This window comes from Nicotiana sylvestris, chromosome 7 (assembly GCF_000393655.2).
Source record: "Nicotiana sylvestris chromosome 7, ASM39365v2, whole genome shotgun sequence".
NCBI classification, from domain to species: domain Eukaryota; kingdom Viridiplantae; phylum Streptophyta; class Magnoliopsida; order Solanales; family Solanaceae; genus Nicotiana; species Nicotiana sylvestris.
The window spans coordinates 87,727,367-87,749,267 of NC_091063.1; the positions used below are offsets into that span (position 1 = coordinate 87,727,367).

The window sequence follows — 21,901 nt, forward strand, 5'->3', positions numbered from 1 at the left end:
TATTATACTAGAGTATTTTTCTAGATTTTGAACAGTGTTTTCGTTCAGATTTATCTTTAAATGAAAAGTGACTAAATTTCCATTACTTTTAAAACTGTGGCTATTTTTGAATGACCACTTGTAAATCTGGCTATTTTTTATTTTCTCCCGTCCTATTTCCTTGCCCATGATTGAGTGAGTTTGCATTTAAGGAATTATGCTGATTCATTACTTGAGAAAGGCTTTGAAGATGATGTAACAAACTAACATTGTAACTTTGCCTAGACGAAATGTAAACAGTCAATGTCAAGGCAGAGACCTCCCAGTGAAGCAACCTTTTAATACGACATCAGGTTCTTAATTTCGTGAGAGTTGTCATAATTCATGTGTTAAAGTGTAAGGAAATCATTTTTATTGAACGTTTGTGCAGACAATGCTCTGTATTGTAAAATCACTTTTTTTGGATTGTTTTCTAGTGTTAGGTTGGGTATAAAAGTAGATGCACATGAAAATCGTAATTCATATAAGGTAAAGGATAAGATACGACGGAGGATAACATTTTTATGATATATTTGAAACTCAAAGGTTGACAATCATGTTTAAATGGTAGTTGAACCAACTGACATTAAGCAAGTCATTTTAAACTTTTGGGGGAAAATATTTCTTTCTTGGAGAAAATACTTTGACAATTGAATGTAACCAAACACTACAAAGTAATTTTTAAGAACCATTAATATTTTCTTTCCCGTCATGAATTTCAGTTAGGAGAAGTTTAAAGAGTCGATAGAAGGGAGATTCTCACCTCGAAAGAAGATTTTGGATGCTTTGTTGGTCTCTCCAATTTGATTTTAATGCTGCAAAAGGAAAAATAGGAAGTAGCAAACCATTTTTGAGCTCTCGTCTACAGGGGACTTTACAGCAAATGATAGCAAGATCTTGAGAGGCTAGGAGACTTCAAAAGAAATATGGAGGGGAATATTACTAGGATCTCATTGGGAACATTCTCTTTGACTTGGTACACGGAAAATAGACCAAAGAGATGAAGACAAATTTAGTTATAAGGTGAGAACAAAAATTTATTAAGAATATTACCCCCCCCCCCACTCTCCAAATAGTACACCGTTTTATACATTTGTCAAAAATTACTTTTACACTCTGTGTAGATCATTATTACTCATTGTTTTATAATGTATTATATTGTACTGTATTTTATTTTTTGATGGATATAATATCTGGATAAATTATATCATTTGTTGTTGTTAAATAACATCTTTATTGTTTTGTTTGACTGTATTATACTGTACTGTACTACTAAGTTTACTAAAATACTATCAATTATTTTAAATACGATGCTTATTAAGAATTACTCATAAAAATAATTTATTTATTTGACCTCCACATCTTCCTCACATGGAATCATCATTCTACCATAATAGCGAAAGGCCCAAACTGGTTTCATACAAACAAAATTTTTTTTACAGCCCCATCAAAACAGAATAGACAACGGACCTTGAGTTCCTGACCTTTAATATGGCAAATAATCCATAACTTAAAGTGCATAATATAATAAAATTTTCTAGCAACATGACATGTAAAATTCATATCGATCTAGTCAAAGTCTATAAAATCCTGAATAGATAAAGCATAAATAACATTAGTCTAACTCAATTACCAGGAGACGACATCAAGGTTAGTAAAAGAAATTTGCGGTCTTTCAATGGACACCCAATCAGTGTGCGACACAAGTCTGCATATTTGCAAAGAAATATATAAGCTTTCATGTGCATACTAGACTCTAAATCCAACACTTGTACCATTTGTCATATGTCACTCTCAGGAATAGGTGGCATAGTTGAAAGGCGATTAATTGCATTAGCCAAATTATTCATCCCACCTCTCAACATATCAGCCATGCCTTCAAGATGATCTTGTTTAGATTTTTTTATTCTTGCTAGAAGTCGGTACCTCTGAATATGCATTCGATTTAAGTGTTTCCTGAGTTGATTGATATTGCTCATGTTGTCTATGTTCCTCGATATTTTTCAAGGAGGCAACATTAAATTAGTTCATCTACCTCATCAATAGTCAATGAACTATCACTTGATTTTCTCAAATTATTACGAGCACCCTTTCTTACCATGTGTGCTCCAGTCTCGGCTTACTTTCCAGTAGCTCCATCCCTTCCACATATCTCAATTAGCTTATCATAAATTACAAACTAAAAGGTTTTAAATTTCTAGGGATGTACTCTTTCATGAATACATCTTTCCTTTTTATTCAATTCTTCTCTTACTCCAATATTTTTCACTATTACCTTCTTCTCCCACTTACCACCTTACTCACTCTCCAAATATTTAGCTTATTTCCCTACAACAAAACACTTCCCCAGCATCCTAGGACTTTCTCTTCTACTTCTCCTAGGTCTGCTCCATCTGTTTCTTTTCCCAGGGTTTCTTCTCCTATCCCTTTTTCACTATCTCAGTTTTCTGCTCCAAGTTCCTCATCTCATCCTCTAGCTCTGTTAACCCTTATTTATCTCACCAACCAACTGAACCTGCTCTTAGGAGATCAACTAGGGGCCATCATTTACCTAGTTATTTGAGTGATTACATTTGTAATTCAGTTTTTTTAACTAATCTTAGGGATGACAAATGGGGTAGGGCAGGGCGGGGCGAGGCAGGGCAAACTCCAAACGGAGCAGGGCAGGGGAATTTTAAAATAGAGCAGGGCAGGGCAAAACAACTGCCAGGGATTAAGTTTTTATTTCTAATTTATTATGCTATTTATAAGTAAAATGAAGAAAAAAGGATGCCACGGAAGATTTAACTACAAATCTATTCTAGTTTCTTATATCTAGAAAGGGATGAAACACAGCAAAGTGTGAAAAAAAATGGATAGGATAGAAAAAACAAAAACTTAAATGGGGCAGGGTAGGGCAGGGCTTAACGGGGTAGGGCGGGGCAGGGCAATTTTTAAAAAAAATGCTAAATGGGGCAGGGCAGGGCGGGTCAAGGCTTGCCCTGCCCCGCCCTACCCCATTTGCCATCCCTAACTGATCTTATTGCTCATTATTTTATTTGCCTTATGTGTACCAGTGTGCTGCCCTTTTTTGCTATTTCACTCAAATCAGCCACTTTTAAATCTATTTCTTATGTTTTTGTACTAACAACATATTCCCAAGCTTTATTACATCCAGAATGGCAAGAGGCAATGGACAAAGAGTTACACCTTGGAAGCCAACAAAACTTGGGAAGTTGTGCTGCTACCAAAAGACAAAAAGGTCTTGCCTTGCAAATTGATTTTATAAAGTGAAGTATAAACATGATGGATCAATTGAAAGGTTCAAGGATCGCTTATTAGGAGAGACATATAGAGGAAAGGAATATACTTCACTAAAACTTAATCTCCAGTTGTAAAGATGACTACCATAAGGTGTCTATTAGCTGTTACAGTCAAAAAGTATTGAGGCATTTCTCAGTTGGATGTCAATAATGCCTTCCTGCATGATGATTTGCAGGAAGAGATTTATATGAAATTCCTTTCTGGAATGCCACCTGCGATATCCAATCATGTTGTAAGCTTAAGAAATCATTGTATGGGCTACGACAATCCTCATGGCAGTGGTACGCGAGATTCACCGCAACTTGAAATTCAAGGGATACTTCTATTCACTTAATGATTATTCACTCTTCTTTAAGAAATCAAAAGGACGGTTTCTATTCTTGTTGTTTATGTTTACGAAATTCTTCTAATAAGGGATGACCCAGTAGATATAGATTCTGTTAAAACTTTCCTTGATTGTAAGTTCAAAATAAAAGATTTGTGACAAGCTCACTATTTCTTATGCATGAAGATAATCTTAGAATCTCAAGGAATAATTTTAAGTCAACGCAAATTTAACTTGGATTTGTTATCAGAATTTGGTTGTCAAGATTTGAAACCAGCCGCTTCTCCCATTGATCCTTGCTCACAGCTTCAAGCAGGTGATGGTGATTTGTTGCGTGATCCTACTATTTTTCGGCATCTGTTGGGAAAGCTGAATTACCTTACCCACACGCGCTCTGATATTTCATTCGATGTTCAGTACTTAAGTCCATTTATGCAAACTCCTCGTCGACCCTATACTGATGTTACTTTACATTGTCTCTCCGTTATTTGTTGCTCGATCCAGGTTTGAGGCTTTTTATGTCTTCAAGCTCCTCTTTCAAATTAATCACCTTTTGTGACTATGATTGGGGTCGATGTCCTAACTCACAAAAGTCGATTAGTGGTTATTTCATCACTTTGGAAGGTTCTCCTATTTCTTGGAATTCCAAGAAACAATCTTTAGTATCCTTGTCTGCGGCCGAGGCAAAGTACCTGTCAATGCGTCGAGTCATGGTAGAAATCACTTGGCTCGTGTGACTTTTAGAAGATCTCTCTGTTCCTTTTCCACTTCTGGTGCCTCTTCACTCTAACAGCCAGGCGGCGATTCACATAGCAAAAAATTCAATTTTTCATGAATTAACAAAGCACGTCGACCTTGATTGTCACTTTGTGCGAAAACAATGCCTCCTCAGGATCATCTCTTTGTCATTTTTACCATCAATTTCACAAATCGCAAACGTCTTTACAAAACTCCTTTCCATCCCTAATCATCATTCTATTTTAGGCAAGTTGGGGGTTGCTTCCTCACCCTCCAACTTAAGGGGAGTGTTGGCATTAGGATTTCGAACTCACAAAATAATGGTGATGATTTGCAGAAAGGGATAACGATGAAGAAGGATTAAGGAACGAAGAAGAGAACTGATGGGAAGTCGAAGAATGAGATAGTTCGGAGTTTACCATGTCCCAAGTCAAAGACAATATCTAATGATCATCACCGCTCATTTCATTCTTGATGGATTTAGTTATGTCCATTGATTTAGCAAGACTATGATACAATTGTCAAGCATCTTCTACAACCTGAGAGCAACGTATTGGATATGTATAGAAATTAGCCTAGTATATTCTTTTATTATTTTTCCCTATCAGTTAGTTTGTTAGGGATTAGCTAGTACAAAGGCGACAAGTGTACAGATAGAAACTTTCTTTTCTCTTTTCCATTTCTTTATATTTTGATGTATAAATACATGTACAGATCCTTTGGGATAATACACAAAATATTTCTGCAAACTTAGTCTTCATTTATAACTCTATTCAGTATTATTCTTATACACCCTACCAAACTACCCCTTAGAGCTAGCCTGTTTAGCCAAGCTTTTGAGAGGCCAAAAGTTTTTTCTTTTGGTCAATGTAATGATCCGACTGGTCATTTTGAGCATTTGCATTCACTTCGGCAATTTTGAGGTCACGAGTAGCTTCGTATTGTGTATTATGATTTGCGTTATCGTCGGTTTTGATTTTTGAGTGGTTCGGGATTGATTTAGAAGGATGATTCTTATTTGAGAAGCTTGAAGTTGAAAAAATTGACCAAGTTTGCCTTTTGGGTATTTGATCTCAGATCAAAGTTTCGATAGTTCCGGTATGTCCGGATGGTGATTTTGAACTTGAGCGTATGCCTGAAAGTTCATTTGGATATTTCTAGAAGATTTCGTCACTATTTGGCGAAAGTTGTCAATTTGAAGGTTTGGAAAGTTCATAGGTTTGACAGAGAGTTGACTTCGATATTATCGGGTCTGGGTTGTTATTGTCTCCCCAGGATCATCTCTTTGTCATTTTTACCATCAATTTCACAAATCACAGATGTCTTTATAAAACCCCTTCATAGCCCTAATTATCATTCTATTTTAGACAAGTTGGGGGTTGATTCATCACCCTCCAACTTGAGGGGGGTGTTGGCATTAGGATTTTGAACTCACAAAATAATAGTGATGATTTGCAGAAAGGGACAATGATGAAGAAGGATGAAGGAACAAAGAAGAGGACGGATGGGAAGTCGAAGAAAGATATAGTTTGGAGTTTACCATGTCCCAAGTGTAAAATTTGATGTCATTCCGAGTAGATTTGATATGGTTCGGCACGAGTTTTGAAAGTTAAAAGTTTGAAAGTTAATTAAGTTTGATTTGAGATGTGATTCATGTTTTTGATACTATTATGTGTGATTTGAGGACTCGAATAGGTTTGAGGGTGTTTCTCTCTATATCTGTTGTAGTGCACACCACATCTTTCAAAGCTATCTTTGAGGATTTAAGCTTCATTTTCTTATGTTATGTAACTACTTTTGGGATTGGAGTGGATGGTTCTTTGACTTTTGAGAGTATCTTTCCAACACCTTGATCTTCATCTCCTAAAAGAGTAGTAGATTTTAGCCCAACATTGTCTATCAGAGCTTGTAAATTATCCTTGAGAAACTATGCGCTTTCTCCCACCAAGACATATAATTGGCGGAGAAAAGCTTCTCCACAGGATTTCCCTTTAGGGGAAAAGCCGCACTTGAAATAGACCGATATAGTGCACAAATTTTCTAAAATCTGAGTCCTTCATCTAGAGAGGCGTTACAGACATCACTCTCCAAAAATTTGGGGACGTTTTGTAAAACCTAAATTGACGACCAAACTGATGCGGGCTATATGGCTTGATGATGAATGAGTTATCATACCTCAAAGGGAGGTGATTAAAATGTATGCTCATGAAGTAATTTGAATCCAACTCTTGAGGGGCCTCGTTATCCACATAATAATAAGGACGAGAATTGGTTAACATTGTTGGTGTCCAAACTATATCCTCTCCACTGTAGATGCATTTTCTTGCATCCTTCTCGTCAAAGTACCTCGCGGCTCCCTCTCATAAGCATGCCACCATCAAAGGGACAGACGGACCCTTAGCAAGTGGATAATGAGTTTTGAGGTAATATGCAAGCCAGTCGTAAACATAATGAATGGGAAAACAAACTTTGACCTCATCAAGTTGGGAAGAAAACGAAATCTTATTCAAACCATGATAACTACTCGCCAAGGGACTGCAAGGCTAATCTTTCGCCTGCTTGCCATCTTAAAAGTCTAGGGACAAATGAAGTTCTCTGCCTTATAGGGAAACACAAAAGGACATCGCCAAATTGATAAGAAGACTGCTATATATGTTTCATCTTTCTTGTCAGACCTCACCCTAAGCTTGGAAAATATATCTTCTTGATCACTCGACCACCTAGTTGTCTCAAAAATAACTCCGTTAGGATTATATGTCGACTTTAGGCGCACATATTTCTTTTCCTTTTGCAGTGGGGCAGGTTTATATTTTATCCACTTTCTCAAGGAGACCTTTTGGTTAATACCCGTACCTTCCTTAAGGTGATGGAAGGTAGCAAATAAATACTCGCAAGATCGAAGAATAAATCTCATCTATTTTTTGTCCAAACCGATGAGTTCTCTTGTCTCAGGTACCACTTATTCGTACGAAAAACCCGCAATGGGCAAACCTCCAAGGATATATGAGTCCCAAAGAGAGATAAATAGTTCCCCAGTTGATGTAAGAAACGTGTCATCTTGGGTCACCAAGCCTCACAAAATGCTTGTAAAATTTTCGAGTTTCGATCATAAGTGAAAAGTGAGACATAGACAACATCATAAATCCTTATTTTACTCAGGGTTTGTTGGCTTCCACCAAGTATATCCTCAGCCCATTTTCGATATCCTGGAATATAACGATACTCACCCTCGATTGTCGTTGTGTTTCCCCAACGTACTTCTCCTTGAATTATGCGACGCCCTAAGTTTGGAAGGGTGTTAGCAAGGTTTAAGTGGCGATGGATTGGCGCTTGGAGAGACCACATCTTGGATAATGGATTAGAAGTAGACTTGTGCTCCAAAGTCCAGTTTTCTACATGAAACGAGTTCTTCAAGGAAGGTTATGAGGCTGCATATCGGCCGGCTTGTGGGGTGTGAACCAAAAGCTTGGTTTGTTCTATGCCATCTTCAGTCTCGATTACGAGATATCTAAGTTTGGAGGAAGGTGATGAAATTTGCCATCTCTTCGGGCTGCAAGGGAAAAAAAGTCATCAAAGTCCAAATCAAGAATATTAGAATGGGCACAAAGGTCTAACTGGATGAAATGGCCTATGGTTTTCAAGCGGGGATGAATATCCATCCCTTCACACCTTGAGAGTAATCTCTCCGACAGTCGGGCCACATTGAAAGTAATCTCTCCAATAGTCGGGCCACATTGAGAGTAATCTCTCCGATAGTCGGGCCACCTTGAAAGTAATCTCGCTGATAGTCGGGTCATCGAATCTCTTCGTTATTCGGGAAAGGATAAGTATTCGTCCCCTCACGCCCTAAGATTATTTTCTTCATGCATTGATCATCTTGTTAAATAAGAATATATCCTTCACGCTTGACCTAAAAAAAAGGAAAAAAGAATAACAAGGCAAGAAAAGCACAAGGAAAAAAAACTACCTTCGTATCAATGCCTTCAAGTCGTTAATAGTAGACTCAAACAATTTGCAAATGCTGAAATTGGTATAGAAATTGGTACTAATGGAATGAAAGGTGTTTTGTATTTATAAGATAGCGGAGGTCGACAGTAAAAGATTTATTTTGGTGTGGGATACTCGTAATCCATCCCCGAAAAGGATTTGAGTCTATTGAGGCGGCGCTCCTAATTCGTTTGCAACAAGGAATGTGCACAAGGTAGTGGTGGCATAAATTATGATAAACAACGAAAGCACTCTAACAAAGAATATAAATTGTACTTGAAATTGCCACATGGAGACACTAAAGACTTAACGTGTCAATCTGCTGGGCATAACAATTAGAAAGATTCTTTCTTAAATTGTGAAAGAATTGGAATTTTCAAGCAGCATTAAATTCAAGTATCAAAGGTACCCCAATCAATGCGGATCCAGCATGAGCTAATGTTAAATTCTCAAGTCAAATTATTATAAGGCATAATTTATGCAATGCAAATGAACCTCAGAAATAACTGTTTCGAGGATATTTGATTCGAGACTAATTTATCAGTACTTCAGAGCCTCGCCTTGAAATTTATCAAATTTACACTTCAAGCGAGTTTTGAAGTAGAGAGCATGTGTAGGCATATTAATTTTATTGAAATTAAATTCAATAAAATAATTTGGACTATATGTTAAATATATTTGTTCAAATAAATATTACGGGCCAATATAATTAGATTAATTATATTAGTTCAATAGAGAGAGAGAGTAAATAAATAAGTTTAAATCTGTTGGGCTAACCCATTTAATTGGGCTACAAGTGATGAACCCACTTCATTAGGCCCAAGATGTCATCTTCCTAGAGGCCCAGTTTGATGACACGTGTCAAATGATGTGGCACGCCAAGTCAAACTGAAGAACCAATAGGATCATGCCACGTGTCAAAATGACAAAGCATGCCAAGTCACATTAAAATGCCAATAAAACTACGTCACGTGTGCAATTGACGTGTTTTGGCCAATCAAATGCGGTCTTGTCACACTTCAATTTGATTAGTCGGAAAAAGTTTGTTCTTATCATAACTCTTCACTCCTACAAGTATAAATAGGGGTCTTCATAACCCAGAAAAGACAAAAGAAGTTATAATAAGAAGCAAGAGAGAGCTCGTGGATCAAACCGTAAATTTCTATAATTTTCAAGTTTCAAGCAATGAAGTTCAAGTTCAGGAAATCAAGTTCAAGCTCAAGCACGAAGAACAAATCAAGGTTCAAGGAGTACGAGTTCAAATCAAAGTCCGTGCTAGTTGAATTCAAGATCATTGTTTGTGGCAACAATATAGATTCAAGATCAAGCTTGAATGCCCTTGAATTTATTTTCTATTGGAAGGAAGAATCGGAGGATTTATATAGATTGTACACTCATATTGTTTGAAATCAAATCCTACGATTGTTTGCAATATTTTTCGGTCTCGATTATTTTCTAGACGCAGTTTTATTGTCTACAATTGTAATATGACGTTTGCTCTTTTAGTAAAGTTGAAATCCTACTAGGTTAGGTCGTGGTTTCTAATCCCTTGAGCAAGGAGTTTCCCATGTGAATATCGCGTGTTTATCGCTGATTTACTGTGGGAACAATCAGACAAACTAATTCACTATACTGTTTGGTTTTACAGTCTGTTGCTTACCGTGAGAACTGATAGAGAGCATGATTCTTTATACAGTTTGATGGACTCTTAATTTCTATTGTAGCGATTTCACGTAGAGAAAAATATTCAAGCTGATATAGAGCTAATTAATCTACCATTTCCTCTTCTTTATATACTGTATTCTTTTCTAACTTGCATCAGAGCGCTAACCATCAGACATGGAAGTTGGAACGAATTGGGATTTTTTACTACATTATCTGTAGTTGCTCTCACTTTTCCATTTGCTTTTTATTTTTTTTTATTTTTTTTGGTTTTAATGTTTTTTAATTGTTTATAGTTTAAATATGGTCGTAATAAATTGGATTTTTTTTTAAAAAAAAATTGCTGACATGGCATGCGTAAAATGTTGATAACGCGTGTGTTTTTCGAGGTGAAAATTTGGCTTTCTGTAAAAATATTAATGCATAATTCAGAAAATTTAATGATACAAGAAAAAGCTTTGCACTTAATTGTTGTAAAATTGAGTGAGCACGTGAAATTAACTGCTCTAATCTCTAAACCCATTCCTTCCTATTCCATAATCATGGAATCCCGCATCCATAAAATCTCAAGATTTCAATCTAAAAAAGGAGTTTATGCCCTAGCCTTCAACTGTAGAACAAGATCATCCTTACATGATACCCAAATCCTAAGTAATTGGGTATATTAAGTGTAAATACAAATACTGTATTATTTGAGCATCGATTATGGCCGATGGTAATATGGTTACAACGTGCCAAGTACAAGCCTAAATGCAAGGACTCCATCCCTGGCGTGTTGAATTTGGTACTTCTCTTCCAAATTCTCTACAATATATATGAAACAGTCAAATCATACAATAGTTAAACCAGACAATAAAGATGTTATTAAACCACATCAAACTACACATTTTATCCAAACTTTATAATCAGATACAACAAAATATAGTACAATAGGATTAGGTCGAAACGAGCTGTTAGGGTTGGTTATATGAATGTTACTACTTTGATTTGTTGTCTCTTCTGTTGGATAGATTCTGTTCCAGCACTTGATGCAGTGACAATTGACTGATTGAGTTATTTCCTTGTATTTATTGGTAGAACAAGGAACCATTTTTGTTTATACCAGACGACCCAACATCAACATCAAAGATTAATGTGGAGTTCAAGTTGATTACAGGTGCTTCTTTACATACCCTTTTTTCCTTCATGAGACTGTCTTTGCTGCTAATTTGGTGTAATTGTTCGATTTTTAGTTGATTTTTTGGTTTGATGATTTCATCAAGCTGGTTCTTTTATCAATCATTCTCATTCTTTTTTTCCCTTTTATTATTCCGCTCCTCAATTTTTTTTCCTTTTCAGGCCCAACATATTAGCCCTAAGCAGGCCCTACTTAAGCTTAACCGGGATCAGGTTAGCATTCATGATTAATTCAAAGAAATGCTATTTACCAGCTCCTATCAGGAGTATTTCAGTGTTTCCTGTGAAGCATACAGACTGCTGAGACAACTGCAACTTAATGCATTTCACTTTGTATTTTTTCCCTGAAAAGAGTTACTCCATCCGTTCCAATTTACGTGAACCTATTTGACTGGGCACGCAGTTTAAGAAAAAATGAACACTTTTGGAATTTGTGGTCCTAAACAAGTCAAAAAGGGGCCCATAGTATTTGTGTGGTTATAAAAGCTTCTCATTAAGGGTAGAATTGTAAGTTTAAGCTAAATTGTTTTCAAATTTAGAGAGGAGTCATTCTTTTTGCAACGGACCAAAAAGGAAATAGGTTCACATAAACTGGAACGGAGGGAGTATATGTTTGAGTTTGGTAGCTTCTTTGACTGTGAAATTGCCGAGAACCCATAGATAGGTCCTTGGGATATGCATTGACTTGTATTACACATGTCATGATTCGGCTAAACTTGGACTATTGTGCTTCTAATGGATGGAAGCTTGATTTATTCAAGACTCATTACATTTAGGGGTATTGTTGGTTTCTCTTTTAGTATATAATAATTTCATTTATGGGTTTAATCTATGTGGTTGGTAGGTATACCACTAATTACAAAAATGTTGATGTAGAAGTAGCACGGTGCCAAGGCACCCAAAGGTATGACCTAGTGGTCACCTGAGCTGGTGGGAGGTAATAGGTACCGGGTGGAATAATCGAGTGCACAAGTTGGCCCAACACCATAGTAGTTATATAAAAAATTGGCAGGTGCTGAACTTGGCTGTTTCATATAAGAGGAAAATGTAGGAACTTTCAGCCATAATTTGGCAAGTGCATATAATTGGCATTAGTTTTTACAGTTTGAGGTTTGCTTTTCATCTATCAGATTTACAATTCAAGTCTTAGTTTCGTATTTACTATCTCTTTGTCGCATCAGTGACTATAAATTACTGATTCAGATTACAGCCTCTTACAAGGTTCAATGACATTTTTTAATTCCAGCTGCTAAATATCAATAAAATACGGTGATTATTAAATGATAAGTGTGCCTTCGAAGTTCCAACATGCTATTTTAACCGGCTGGGTTAGTACTTCAGGTGATTTGCTGAGCAGACAAGATAACATACCTTCCAGCTTTTGTATATATTTGAGTTTGATAGCTTCTTTGACCGTGAAAAGGCTGAGAATTCGTAGGTAGGTCCTTGGGATATGCATTGACTTGTATTGCACATGTCACTATTTGGCTAAACTTGGACTATTGTGCTTCTAATACATGGAAGCTTGATTTATCCAAGACTCATTACAGTTAGTGGTGTTGTTGGTTTCTCTTGTAGTACATAATTATTTCATTTATGGGGTTTAATCTATCTGGTTGGTAGGTATATCACTAATAACAAAAATGTTAATGTAGAACTAGCAAGGTGCCGAGGCACCCAAGGGTATGGCCTAGTGGTCACCTGAGCTGGTGGGAGGTAGCAGGTACCCGGTGGAATAGTCGAGGTGCGTGCAAGTTGGCCCAGCACCATAGTTATAAAAAATAAAAAAGTAAAAGGACAAGCCATTGAACTTGGCTATTTCACATGAGAAGAAATTGTAGGAACTGTCAGCCATAATGTCCATTGCAAGTGCATATAATTGGCATTAGTTTTTGCAGTTTAAGGTTTGCTTTTCATCCATCAGAGATTTACAATTTCTAGTCTTAGTTTCGTATTTACTATCTCTTTGTCGCATCGGTGATTATAAATTACTGGTTCAGATTACAGCCTCTTAGAATGTTCGGTGACATTTTTTAGTTCCAGCTGCTAAAAATCAATTAAATTTGGCGATTATTAAATTATAAGTGTGCCTTCGAACCAACGTGCTATTTTAACTGGTTGGGTTAGTACTTCAGTGATTTGCTGATCAGACAAGATAACATATCTCAAGCTTTTTGTATATGGTGCATTGCAGCTTCTGGAAAAGCTGGAGAGCTGCTTCTGAAAATGCTGCTGTTCTACCTGTTGAACAACTCAGTGCAGCAGAAATGGAGCACTGGATTAAGTTACTGCTGAGAAAGGCAAATGTAGTTCATTTTTACATGGTTCGGTGTTGCAGAAGGTCATTGAATTCTGAACCTTTTTCATAATGCTACCTGATTTTGACAAGAAACTGCCTGTTAGTTTTTGTCCTGCCCCCTCCCGGTTAAGTTGGCAACTGATCATGACATTTACTTCTCGTTAGTTGGTCGGTAAAATATATAAAGTGATAGTGTATTGCAGACACTTCATAAGCAACTTGCCATTGGAGGTGTTCTATCAGAAGCTGAATTTTGGGCTGCAAGGAAGGTTAGTGTCTAAAAAAGACTGTTAGTTTTATTACTTTTTTGTTAAAATGCTGTTATTGACTTAATGAAAGTATTGAGCTATATCTGGAACACCTGGCAGCTGTTTCCTCAATACATTGTGAAAAGCATTACAGTATTTTACCGTGCAAATGAACTGCAGAACAGTGCTGGATCAGAGTGATAGGAAGAAGCCTAAACAGCACGGTGGCTTTAAAAAATGACATGTTGAGTGTAAAACCTCTATTTAATGCTCAGGTCAGAGGAAACTCTTCTCTCCCTGTGCTAGGGGTTACAATGCCTGTCACCAGATGCAGCAATGATACCTGCCTAATAGGTTGCAGTATGATTTTTTTTTAGCTCAAACGTATGTCTAATCAAAAGCGTTTTCTATGAAATCTGATCAAATTCTCCTAATGCAGAAGGTATTTAGTACTTCTGTAACCCTATTATTGATCCAATAACAGAATAGAAGTAGATAGAAATGAAACTGAATTTCGAGAGAGATCTTTTGCCAGCAAAAATGTCGTCATTGGATTTGCTTCCTTCCCCCCCCCCTCCCAAGGGGCCTTGTGTGATCCTGTACTTTGTGGACATGAAAGCTTAACTATCTGCTTTTCTCCATTGGTGTTTCGGACAAACAGAGTTACATTTATCTTGGCACCAGAGGTTATTCACCAGGTAATCTTATGTGTTCTATGAAATGGTTTAAATTAATGGAACATTATAAAGAAATCAAACTCAGCTTAAATGATATGACATAAGGTATGGAAACTTCATCTGCCTAGATGAAATGAGAAATACATGAGTGGATTTTGCTTCAAATGGATGTCTCAGTTAAACTAGGAAGAGTTTTGAAATTACAAAATGTTAGAGCAATTGGTTAAAAGTGTTCAGGAATGGCATGTGCTTGGTTCCACGCTGGAGCATAAAGTAGGCAAACCTTGAGTTTATGGTATTGTGTTGTGAATTTGCACCTGTCAATAGAGAGTAGAGGTGTTTCAAGACTCCTCGACATCTTAAGCTTATGGATATGGAAGAAATGGAGCCAAGTTGTGAAACTTGAACATGCTCCAGGAAGGCCAATCACTCCTAGAGGCTCGAAGTTATTGGCTTCTACAGTGCAGTCAGGAACCACTGCTTCACTTGTCAAATTTGATACACACAAGTTATTACATGAAAAAGGAGTACCCTCAATCCTTAAGTTTCATTTTACCTAATTCTTTAAGTGAAGTTTCTGTTTCCAGATATCATATCTTTCACACGGCTCTTTAATATCTACAACAGATGCTACTTGTTGAATTTTAAATAAGAGCAACTGGCATTAGAGCTTTGTCGAGTTCATTATGACAAAAAAGTATTTTAACAACCTTAGATGTAACTTTGCTTTGTAATCGGTGCCTAATCATGTTGGAAATTTAGTTTTAGATCTTTGCTGAGAAACCAACTGGCCTAAATGGCATATTTGAACTTCGTGCCGAGCAAGGTAAAAGACTGTGCAAATAAATGAGATTGAATCTTTTTATTTGCAGAAGCGATTTAAACTCTATCAATAAGGTTCATTCTGATCTTCTTAATATTTTCATACACAAGTGCATGTTGGGCGAGATATATGTGCTTAGTTTATTCCAAAATCTTGGGGCTAGCTTGCCATCATCAAGTCTTAATCTTAGGTGAAGTTTTGGAAACCTTTTTAACTACCATCGGATGTGGAAGCAAGCGGAAAACTGTTGTGCCACCTTAAGTTTACCACATTTTCTGGCTTCCATCTCTCTCTTTTTTTCCCCCTTTACCACTTGATAAAGGGCAGCCCGGAGCACTAAGCTCCCTCTATGCGCGAGGTCCGGGGAAGAGCCGGACCACAAGGGTCTATTGTACGCAGTCCTACCCTGCATTTCTGCAAGAGGCTGTTTCCACGGCTTGAACCCATGACCTCCTGGTCACATGGCAACAACTTTACCTGGAGGTCACGGGTTCAACCCGTGGAAACAGCTTCTTGCAGAAATGTAGGGTAAGGCTGCGTATAATACACCTTTGTGGTCTAGCCCTTTCCCGGATCCCGCGCATAGCGGGAGCTTAGTGCATCGGGCTGCCTTTATCAAGTGTTAAAAAAAAAAAAAGCAAGACTCAAATCTTATTGCACTTTTAAATGGTTGAACTTACAGTCTTTCAAAATAATAAGACACAAATCTTATCAGATGATAGAAAAGGAATTTTGGACCAAATATTTAAGAGCAGAATACCTCCACAGTACGAAAAACATTGTTGCAGGTTCTTGAAGCAAGATGATCTGTTAGCTTATGAAGCTCGGAAGAAGGTTTGTACATCAGATTTTACCAATTTTAATTATTTAACAATTGACATCCAAAACTTGAGAAGTGAGGTGTATATTACTGCTCTCTCTCTCCCTCCCTCTTGCTATCTGAGTATCTCTGTTATTTTTCCCCTTGAGAGGAAATGGAAGGAGAAAATTGTTTCTTTGAATGATTGGTCTTCCTTCCAGATCAGACGGGTGGATCCAACTCTGGACATGGAACCAGATGAAGGCGATGATTACATACACCTCCAGGTACATCGTCAAATTTTCTGCTCTGCAATTGCTGACGGCTTAGTAATGAATGATCTTGTCCAGTTGAAGATTAGCTGCCCATATTTTTCCTCATACGTCAAATGAAATAACATAGTTTTCTTTCCTAAAATGTCCGATGAAATAGCGTAGTTTTCTATAGAAAAATAAAAGTTTTTTCGTATAAATTCGTGATCAAGGTGTCCTTGATATAATACAAGCGAGTTAACATCAATAAATTGGTAGAACATTAACTGAGAAGACGCGTTTACCATATTTCTCGATCTCTTCTCCTTCCCAACTCCGCTAGTGTGACTTCTCACATTGCCGGTCCCAAGCTCGGATAGAGGAGGAGGGTTTTGGTAGGTTGAATGCCAACATTAAACCAGGAAATACATGATGAATCCTCACAATACATTTGCCTGATAATTTTAAATGAGGAACATGGTAGATTCATATAGACAAACTCAACTTGTTTGGGACTGAGGCATAGTTGTTGTCTCCTTCTCCTTCCCATTTTTCTTTTCTTTGCAGAAGTTGCCAGTGAGTATTTACATCATGCATACATTTTGGAGCATCTTTTAGTAGCTAGACCTACCGGTCTTCATGTATGCTTTAGATATATCCTCTTAAATGCAACCTAACATTTTATGGTTTATGGCATGGAAAAATAGGATCATGGACTACCTCATGGTGAAACTAGGAGATTTTGGATCCACAGTATGAGCCATACAAGAGATCATCCTCGCAGCTCCTCTACAAGCATGCAGCCATGGTCCTTTGAGGAAGAGTTGTACGTAAGCTTCTGGCTCCGGTGTTTTGTGGTTCTAAATTCATTTATTTTGTACTTGTAACAATCATTTCAAATTTGACTTGATGCTTTTCCTTCTTACATTTGTTGTTTGTCCAATCTGCAAAGATGTTGAACTGGATGGTTCACGGTCTGTTGCTGAAGCATTCACCAGGGCAAACAGGGTAGAGCACATTTACTGTTAAATTGTTCACTTATCTCTTGCAATCTGAGCCCATAAAAAGTGTTTGTACAACTCACCACTTTGGTTTGGGTTTCTGCGCGGAACAGCTGAACTAGCTATCGAAGTGTCTGATGAAAAGGATATAAAAAACGCCTGGATAAAATTCTCCGAGTGGCTCATGATATTGAGGATCTTCATTCACCTTGTGATCGTCCAGTTGCATTCCTGAGTATCAACGTGTGGCTTTCATTAGGTCTATTTTGTTGAACTCTGTCTCTGTAGATCCAATTGATTATCTAATATATGATTTTGTCCTGAATCAGGTTCCTCGAGACTACTTACTTTGATTCTCAACGCGCAAATGCAATAAAGGCTTTGGGGGATGCAGTTGTTGGGATGAAACAGTTGAAACCTAGTGTGATCGTACAAGAAGCCTTTTAGCTCCTTAGAGGAATCCATTTCCGAGATCAATTCTTCTCTTCTCGAGAATAAACTGAACCAAAAATTAGTTCAGAAGTAGCTCTCAAGGTATTTTTACCTTTTTAATTTAAAATTGCCACGGAATGTTATCATATTGGCCATGGAGAAGTTAACTGTATATAATTTGTTAGCAGGTTCTCAGTGCGCCAAGTATCATCTGGGAAAGAACCCCGGTGAGCGTCTTTTGGATCAGTTACTTAGTGCAACCAAAAAATGAATTGCTACTTGTGAGTAATTCCACTGTATTTTAGTTTATCTTGAACTGATATTTTGCCCTGTGCTTTCGCTATTAGTTTTCATTTTGCTTGTAGCACTGGACATCAATTCAGGAAATGTTGAAGCATTTCTGGTCATTGTATCCAATAACAAGTAAATATTTTTAAACTAAGGTAATGTTCGATCTTGATGCTTCACTGTCAACGTTATTTGGAGTTCCTGTTACCTTATAACAGAATAATGTTGTTATGGTCCAAAAGAAAGATTTAGTTACAGAACTTTGTTTATTCTAATTGTTCAAAGTTAGGTGTATGTGTTATGTGTTAACTATAGTTTGGTCTCTCAGAATTATTACTATATTTAGAACTTATTTCATTGGGTTTTCCTTCTATCGAGATAAGTTCCATTGATTTTAGAACTTATTTCATTTCCGTGGCCTTTTCTAATGCTTATCATTTGACAGTTAACTAGATTAAAGGATGTGATGTCCCAAATATATGGAAAGCTGCAGGTAGTGGCGTTTCTGAAATCATTTTCACCGTTCATATTTTTGTTATCTGTGATTGCTTTTCTCCATGTATGATGTCTTGGAAAGGATTCATATAGGAATACAAAACTAAACATATTTGGTAGGGGATGGCATAGGAAACATGAGAACATAATAAAATTCAAGACTAAACCGGCCAAGGTGGACTGTTCGTGAGCAATTTACGATAATGTTATTGAAAATAAAATTACTTGATAATGTTAATCTCTTGCTAGTTATTGGTCTATCTGATTTGAGAATTTATTTCCTATGGCATTAAATTTTTATCTTCTTATTGATGTTCAGAAGATTAAGGAATCTGTGCAATCTGATATCCAACATCAAGTTTCCCTTCTTGTACAGCCAATGCTTCAGGTGAACTTCTGGCCTTCAGTATACTAACGGCAGCTTTAGTTAAGAGATCAGTGTAACAGAATTTCATCTATAAATGTACTCTTCTTATTTTTAACTCTCAAACCGTGTTAAGCATTTCTTTTGAGACATTTTGCCTCCAATTTGCCTTGTTTTTCTCCTGCTTCTCGTTTGGTTATTGGAATGATTAATGTCATTGAACACGAAGTTTTTCTATTCTATCTTGTATTCTATGATGGAAGATGCCTCAATCTTGTTCTAGGGAACTGTCTACTGTAGGAGTTTTAATTTATTTCAGTCTCATACTGCATGATTATCTTGCACTGAAGCTTATTAGCTGGAACTAATTGACAAATATGCTTTTATGCAGGTTCTTGATGCTGCCTTTGCTCATTACGACGCAGATGTACAGATGAGATCTGCAAGAGGTGGGGAGAGACAAAATAGACTTGTGTAGGCAAAGTGCCCGTTTTCACCTGATTCTACCTCCCTTTGTCTTATGATAGATTGGTTTTATAGCTCATTACAAATATTTTTTCGTATATAGTTTTTCCACCGGAGATCGTTATGATAATTTTTGTTTGATCATTTTCTTCGATTCAAATTGTAATTGGTCATAAGAAATTATTTCCTTTTGTCTTCATGGGGTCACACAAATGTACATCCAGTAATGAAATGGGTGGACGTCCAAATTGTACATATATTGAGATATTGTCGAGGCAGGTATATCAGAGTTTTTCTTTATTAGTTGGTTCTTTTCTATCTTCTCTGGCTAATTTTGTTGGTGGTAGGACTGAACCTTCTGTGGGTCGTGTATATTACAAATTCAATGATTGAAGCACCTTTTTAGCCGATTGATAGTCCATTGCGTACGCTATTTTGGATGTTTCATAAGTTGGACTGACATTTTGAATTTATTGAAATTGTGTAACTTATCCAGCAAGCACTAGGATTTGCATTTTGTTAAATGTATATTCCACAAGATATAGCCAAGAAACCATTCTTCTATCCAAGCATTCAAAGGATATGCAGGGCTAGAGTTAGGATTTAATATTTATGAGTTCTTAAATTGTTATTGAATCATAACTCGTTTAGCTGCTGAGTTAGCAATTTAATATATATATATATATATTTGATGAATTTTTAATACAAATACAAGGTCTAAGCAAAAATTATTGGATTCATTCGAACTCATATTTATTTCTCCGGCTCCGCCTCAGGATATGACCTAGAAGTGAGTGAAGATCTTTAGATCTTGAAGATCTAGTTCAAATCTCATGAAAACAAAAAAAAAAGTATTATGTGATTTCTTTCGATTTATCAAATATAAAATATCGAGATACGTGTAAGTTGTATTTTATAGGTATAAAACATTCTTCTCTTCTAACCAAAAGTTGTTGGGGGTGCTCATGGGGCTAGTCTTCTTTTATGAAGCAGTTGCTTTTCCAATAACAGAAAAACGTACACAATAGTTGGAAAGCAAACTAAAACAGAATCCAACCCTCAATTAGTCAATTTGAGATCCACAAGACCAAGAAAAGTTGTCTGAATAAATCAAGCAAACATTAAAATGAAAAAAAATGAACCCCTACTTCAGACCTTTGCAGAGCATAACCAGTTTTAAATTTGAATAGTCTAATATGAAAATGAAGTCCTAAATTTTAGTACTAAAATAGGGATTTAGGTATAAAGTACTTAGTACTTAACACAAAAAAATACAAAAAGTTGAGCCAACAAATTTGAACATCAAAGTAAAAGCAAGATGAACATTTAACTAATGGAGTAGTAGTATGAACAAATCAAACAATGGTCAGAAATTCTAAAACCATACAACCCCATCTTATTTTAAACATCGCAAAACGAGATGGAGTAGTAATTAATAGGATGGTGAAGGAGCAGGGGGGAAACCCAAAAAGGGCCTTCGACCAGTAGGGGAGGAACAGAGAGCATTAAGACAATCAACAACATGAATACTGTCCTTCAATTTGTGAAAACCATTCTTGAATACTCCAAATCCAAACAAGAAACCGATCGCAACCACAATTAGTACAACGCATGTGCACAACATGCAAATTCTACCACCGCAACACATTTTTGGATCTAAACAAATATGTTTTTGTTTTGGATTGTGGTTTTTTTAATAGATATATAGCAGCAATCAGTTGATCTGTTTGGAAGGAAAAGAGTGTAGGGTTGGACTACTCTTTTCTATCTCTCGGTTGGTTCTGGCTAGCGGTTACTCTACGCATCGTTTCTGCTTTTTAAAGTAACCCATCACCAAAACCATTTTCTCCTCTCTTTTTTTTTTCTTCTTTTTTTGTGGTGAAGAAATTGTACTACACAAATTACTTAGTTTAAAAGAGTATTTTTATCTTTGAATATTGTAATTATCTTATTGTTAATAGTATATTTTTATTGACATTTTATCTCACATAAAATAATACGTAAATTTTTGCATAATTTAATGCTGGTACTATTAGGGATGTTCAAAATCGAACCGAAACCGAAAATCGAACCGAAACCGAAGCTTAACGGCTTATTGGTATCAGGTTAGCGGTTTAACGGACGGGGAACGAATTGAAATTTTTTTATTAACGACTTATTAGTTTGGGGGCGGATTATTCAATTTTCTTAACGGATAATCCGTTAACCCGTTAAGAATATATATATACATATAAAATTTATTTTTATCCATATATATATATATATATATATATATATATATATATATATATATATATATATATATATATATATATATATATATATGTTAAATAATCAAAAACCCTTCTTCCTCCGTTACTCTATCAAAATGAATTAGAATAAAAGAAAGCCAAATAAAATGAGTCATCTAACTGTGACAAAAGACATAATTTGTTGTCTGAAACAAGATAACAACACCAATTACACCACTGCTTCATCAACTTTTCCTGGGTTTTAAGGCATCCTAGAATTCTAAGCATGACGAGCATTTGTTTTAACAACAGCCAATTG

At 36.4% G+C, this 21,901-nt stretch overlaps 1 protein-coding gene across 12 annotated transcripts; it reads left to right on the forward strand.

Annotated features, from left to right (window-relative positions):
* Positions 1-14,327: 14,327 nt before the first annotated feature.
* On the forward strand, positions 14,328-19,654 carry LOC104227149 (uncharacterized). Of its 12 annotated transcripts, none has more exons than XM_070150621.1 (11): positions 14,328-16,090; positions 16,277-16,342; positions 17,014-17,136; positions 17,259-17,314; positions 17,421-17,550; positions 17,637-17,841; positions 17,928-18,020; positions 18,105-18,182; positions 18,473-18,520; positions 18,842-18,910; positions 19,278-19,654. In XM_070150621.1, exons 1-5 carry the CDS (start codon positions 15,923-15,925, stop codon positions 17,422-17,424), a joined length of 417 nt encoding a protein of 138 aa, XP_070006722.1. In that variant the 5' UTR covers positions 14,328-15,922; the 3' UTR covers positions 17,425-17,550; positions 17,637-17,841; positions 17,928-18,020; positions 18,105-18,182; positions 18,473-18,520; positions 18,842-18,910; positions 19,278-19,654. The 12 variants fall into 12 exon arrangements, with proteins under 12 accessions (XP_070006722.1, XP_070006723.1, XP_070006724.1 ...); XM_070150622.1 differs by having other exon boundaries at positions 17,014-17,132; XM_070150623.1 differs by having other exon boundaries at positions 16,282-16,342.
* The last annotated feature ends 2,247 nt before the right edge of the window (positions 19,655-21,901 follow it).

Bases quoted from the DNA above. Each gene is read 5' to 3' on its own strand.
- LOC104227149 (XM_070150614.1), top strand. From the start codon at position 15,923: ATGGTTGAACTTACAGTCTTTCAAAATAATAAGACACAAATCTTATCA. The intron at 16,343-17,013 runs GTACATCGTCAA...ATGGAAAAATAG, and splicing joins ATGATTACATACACCTCCAG to GATCATGGACTACCTCATGG. The intron at 17,137-17,258 runs GTAAGCTTCTGG...CAATCTGCAAAG, and splicing joins CCTTTGAGGAAGAGTTGTAC to ATGTTGAACTGGATGGTTCA.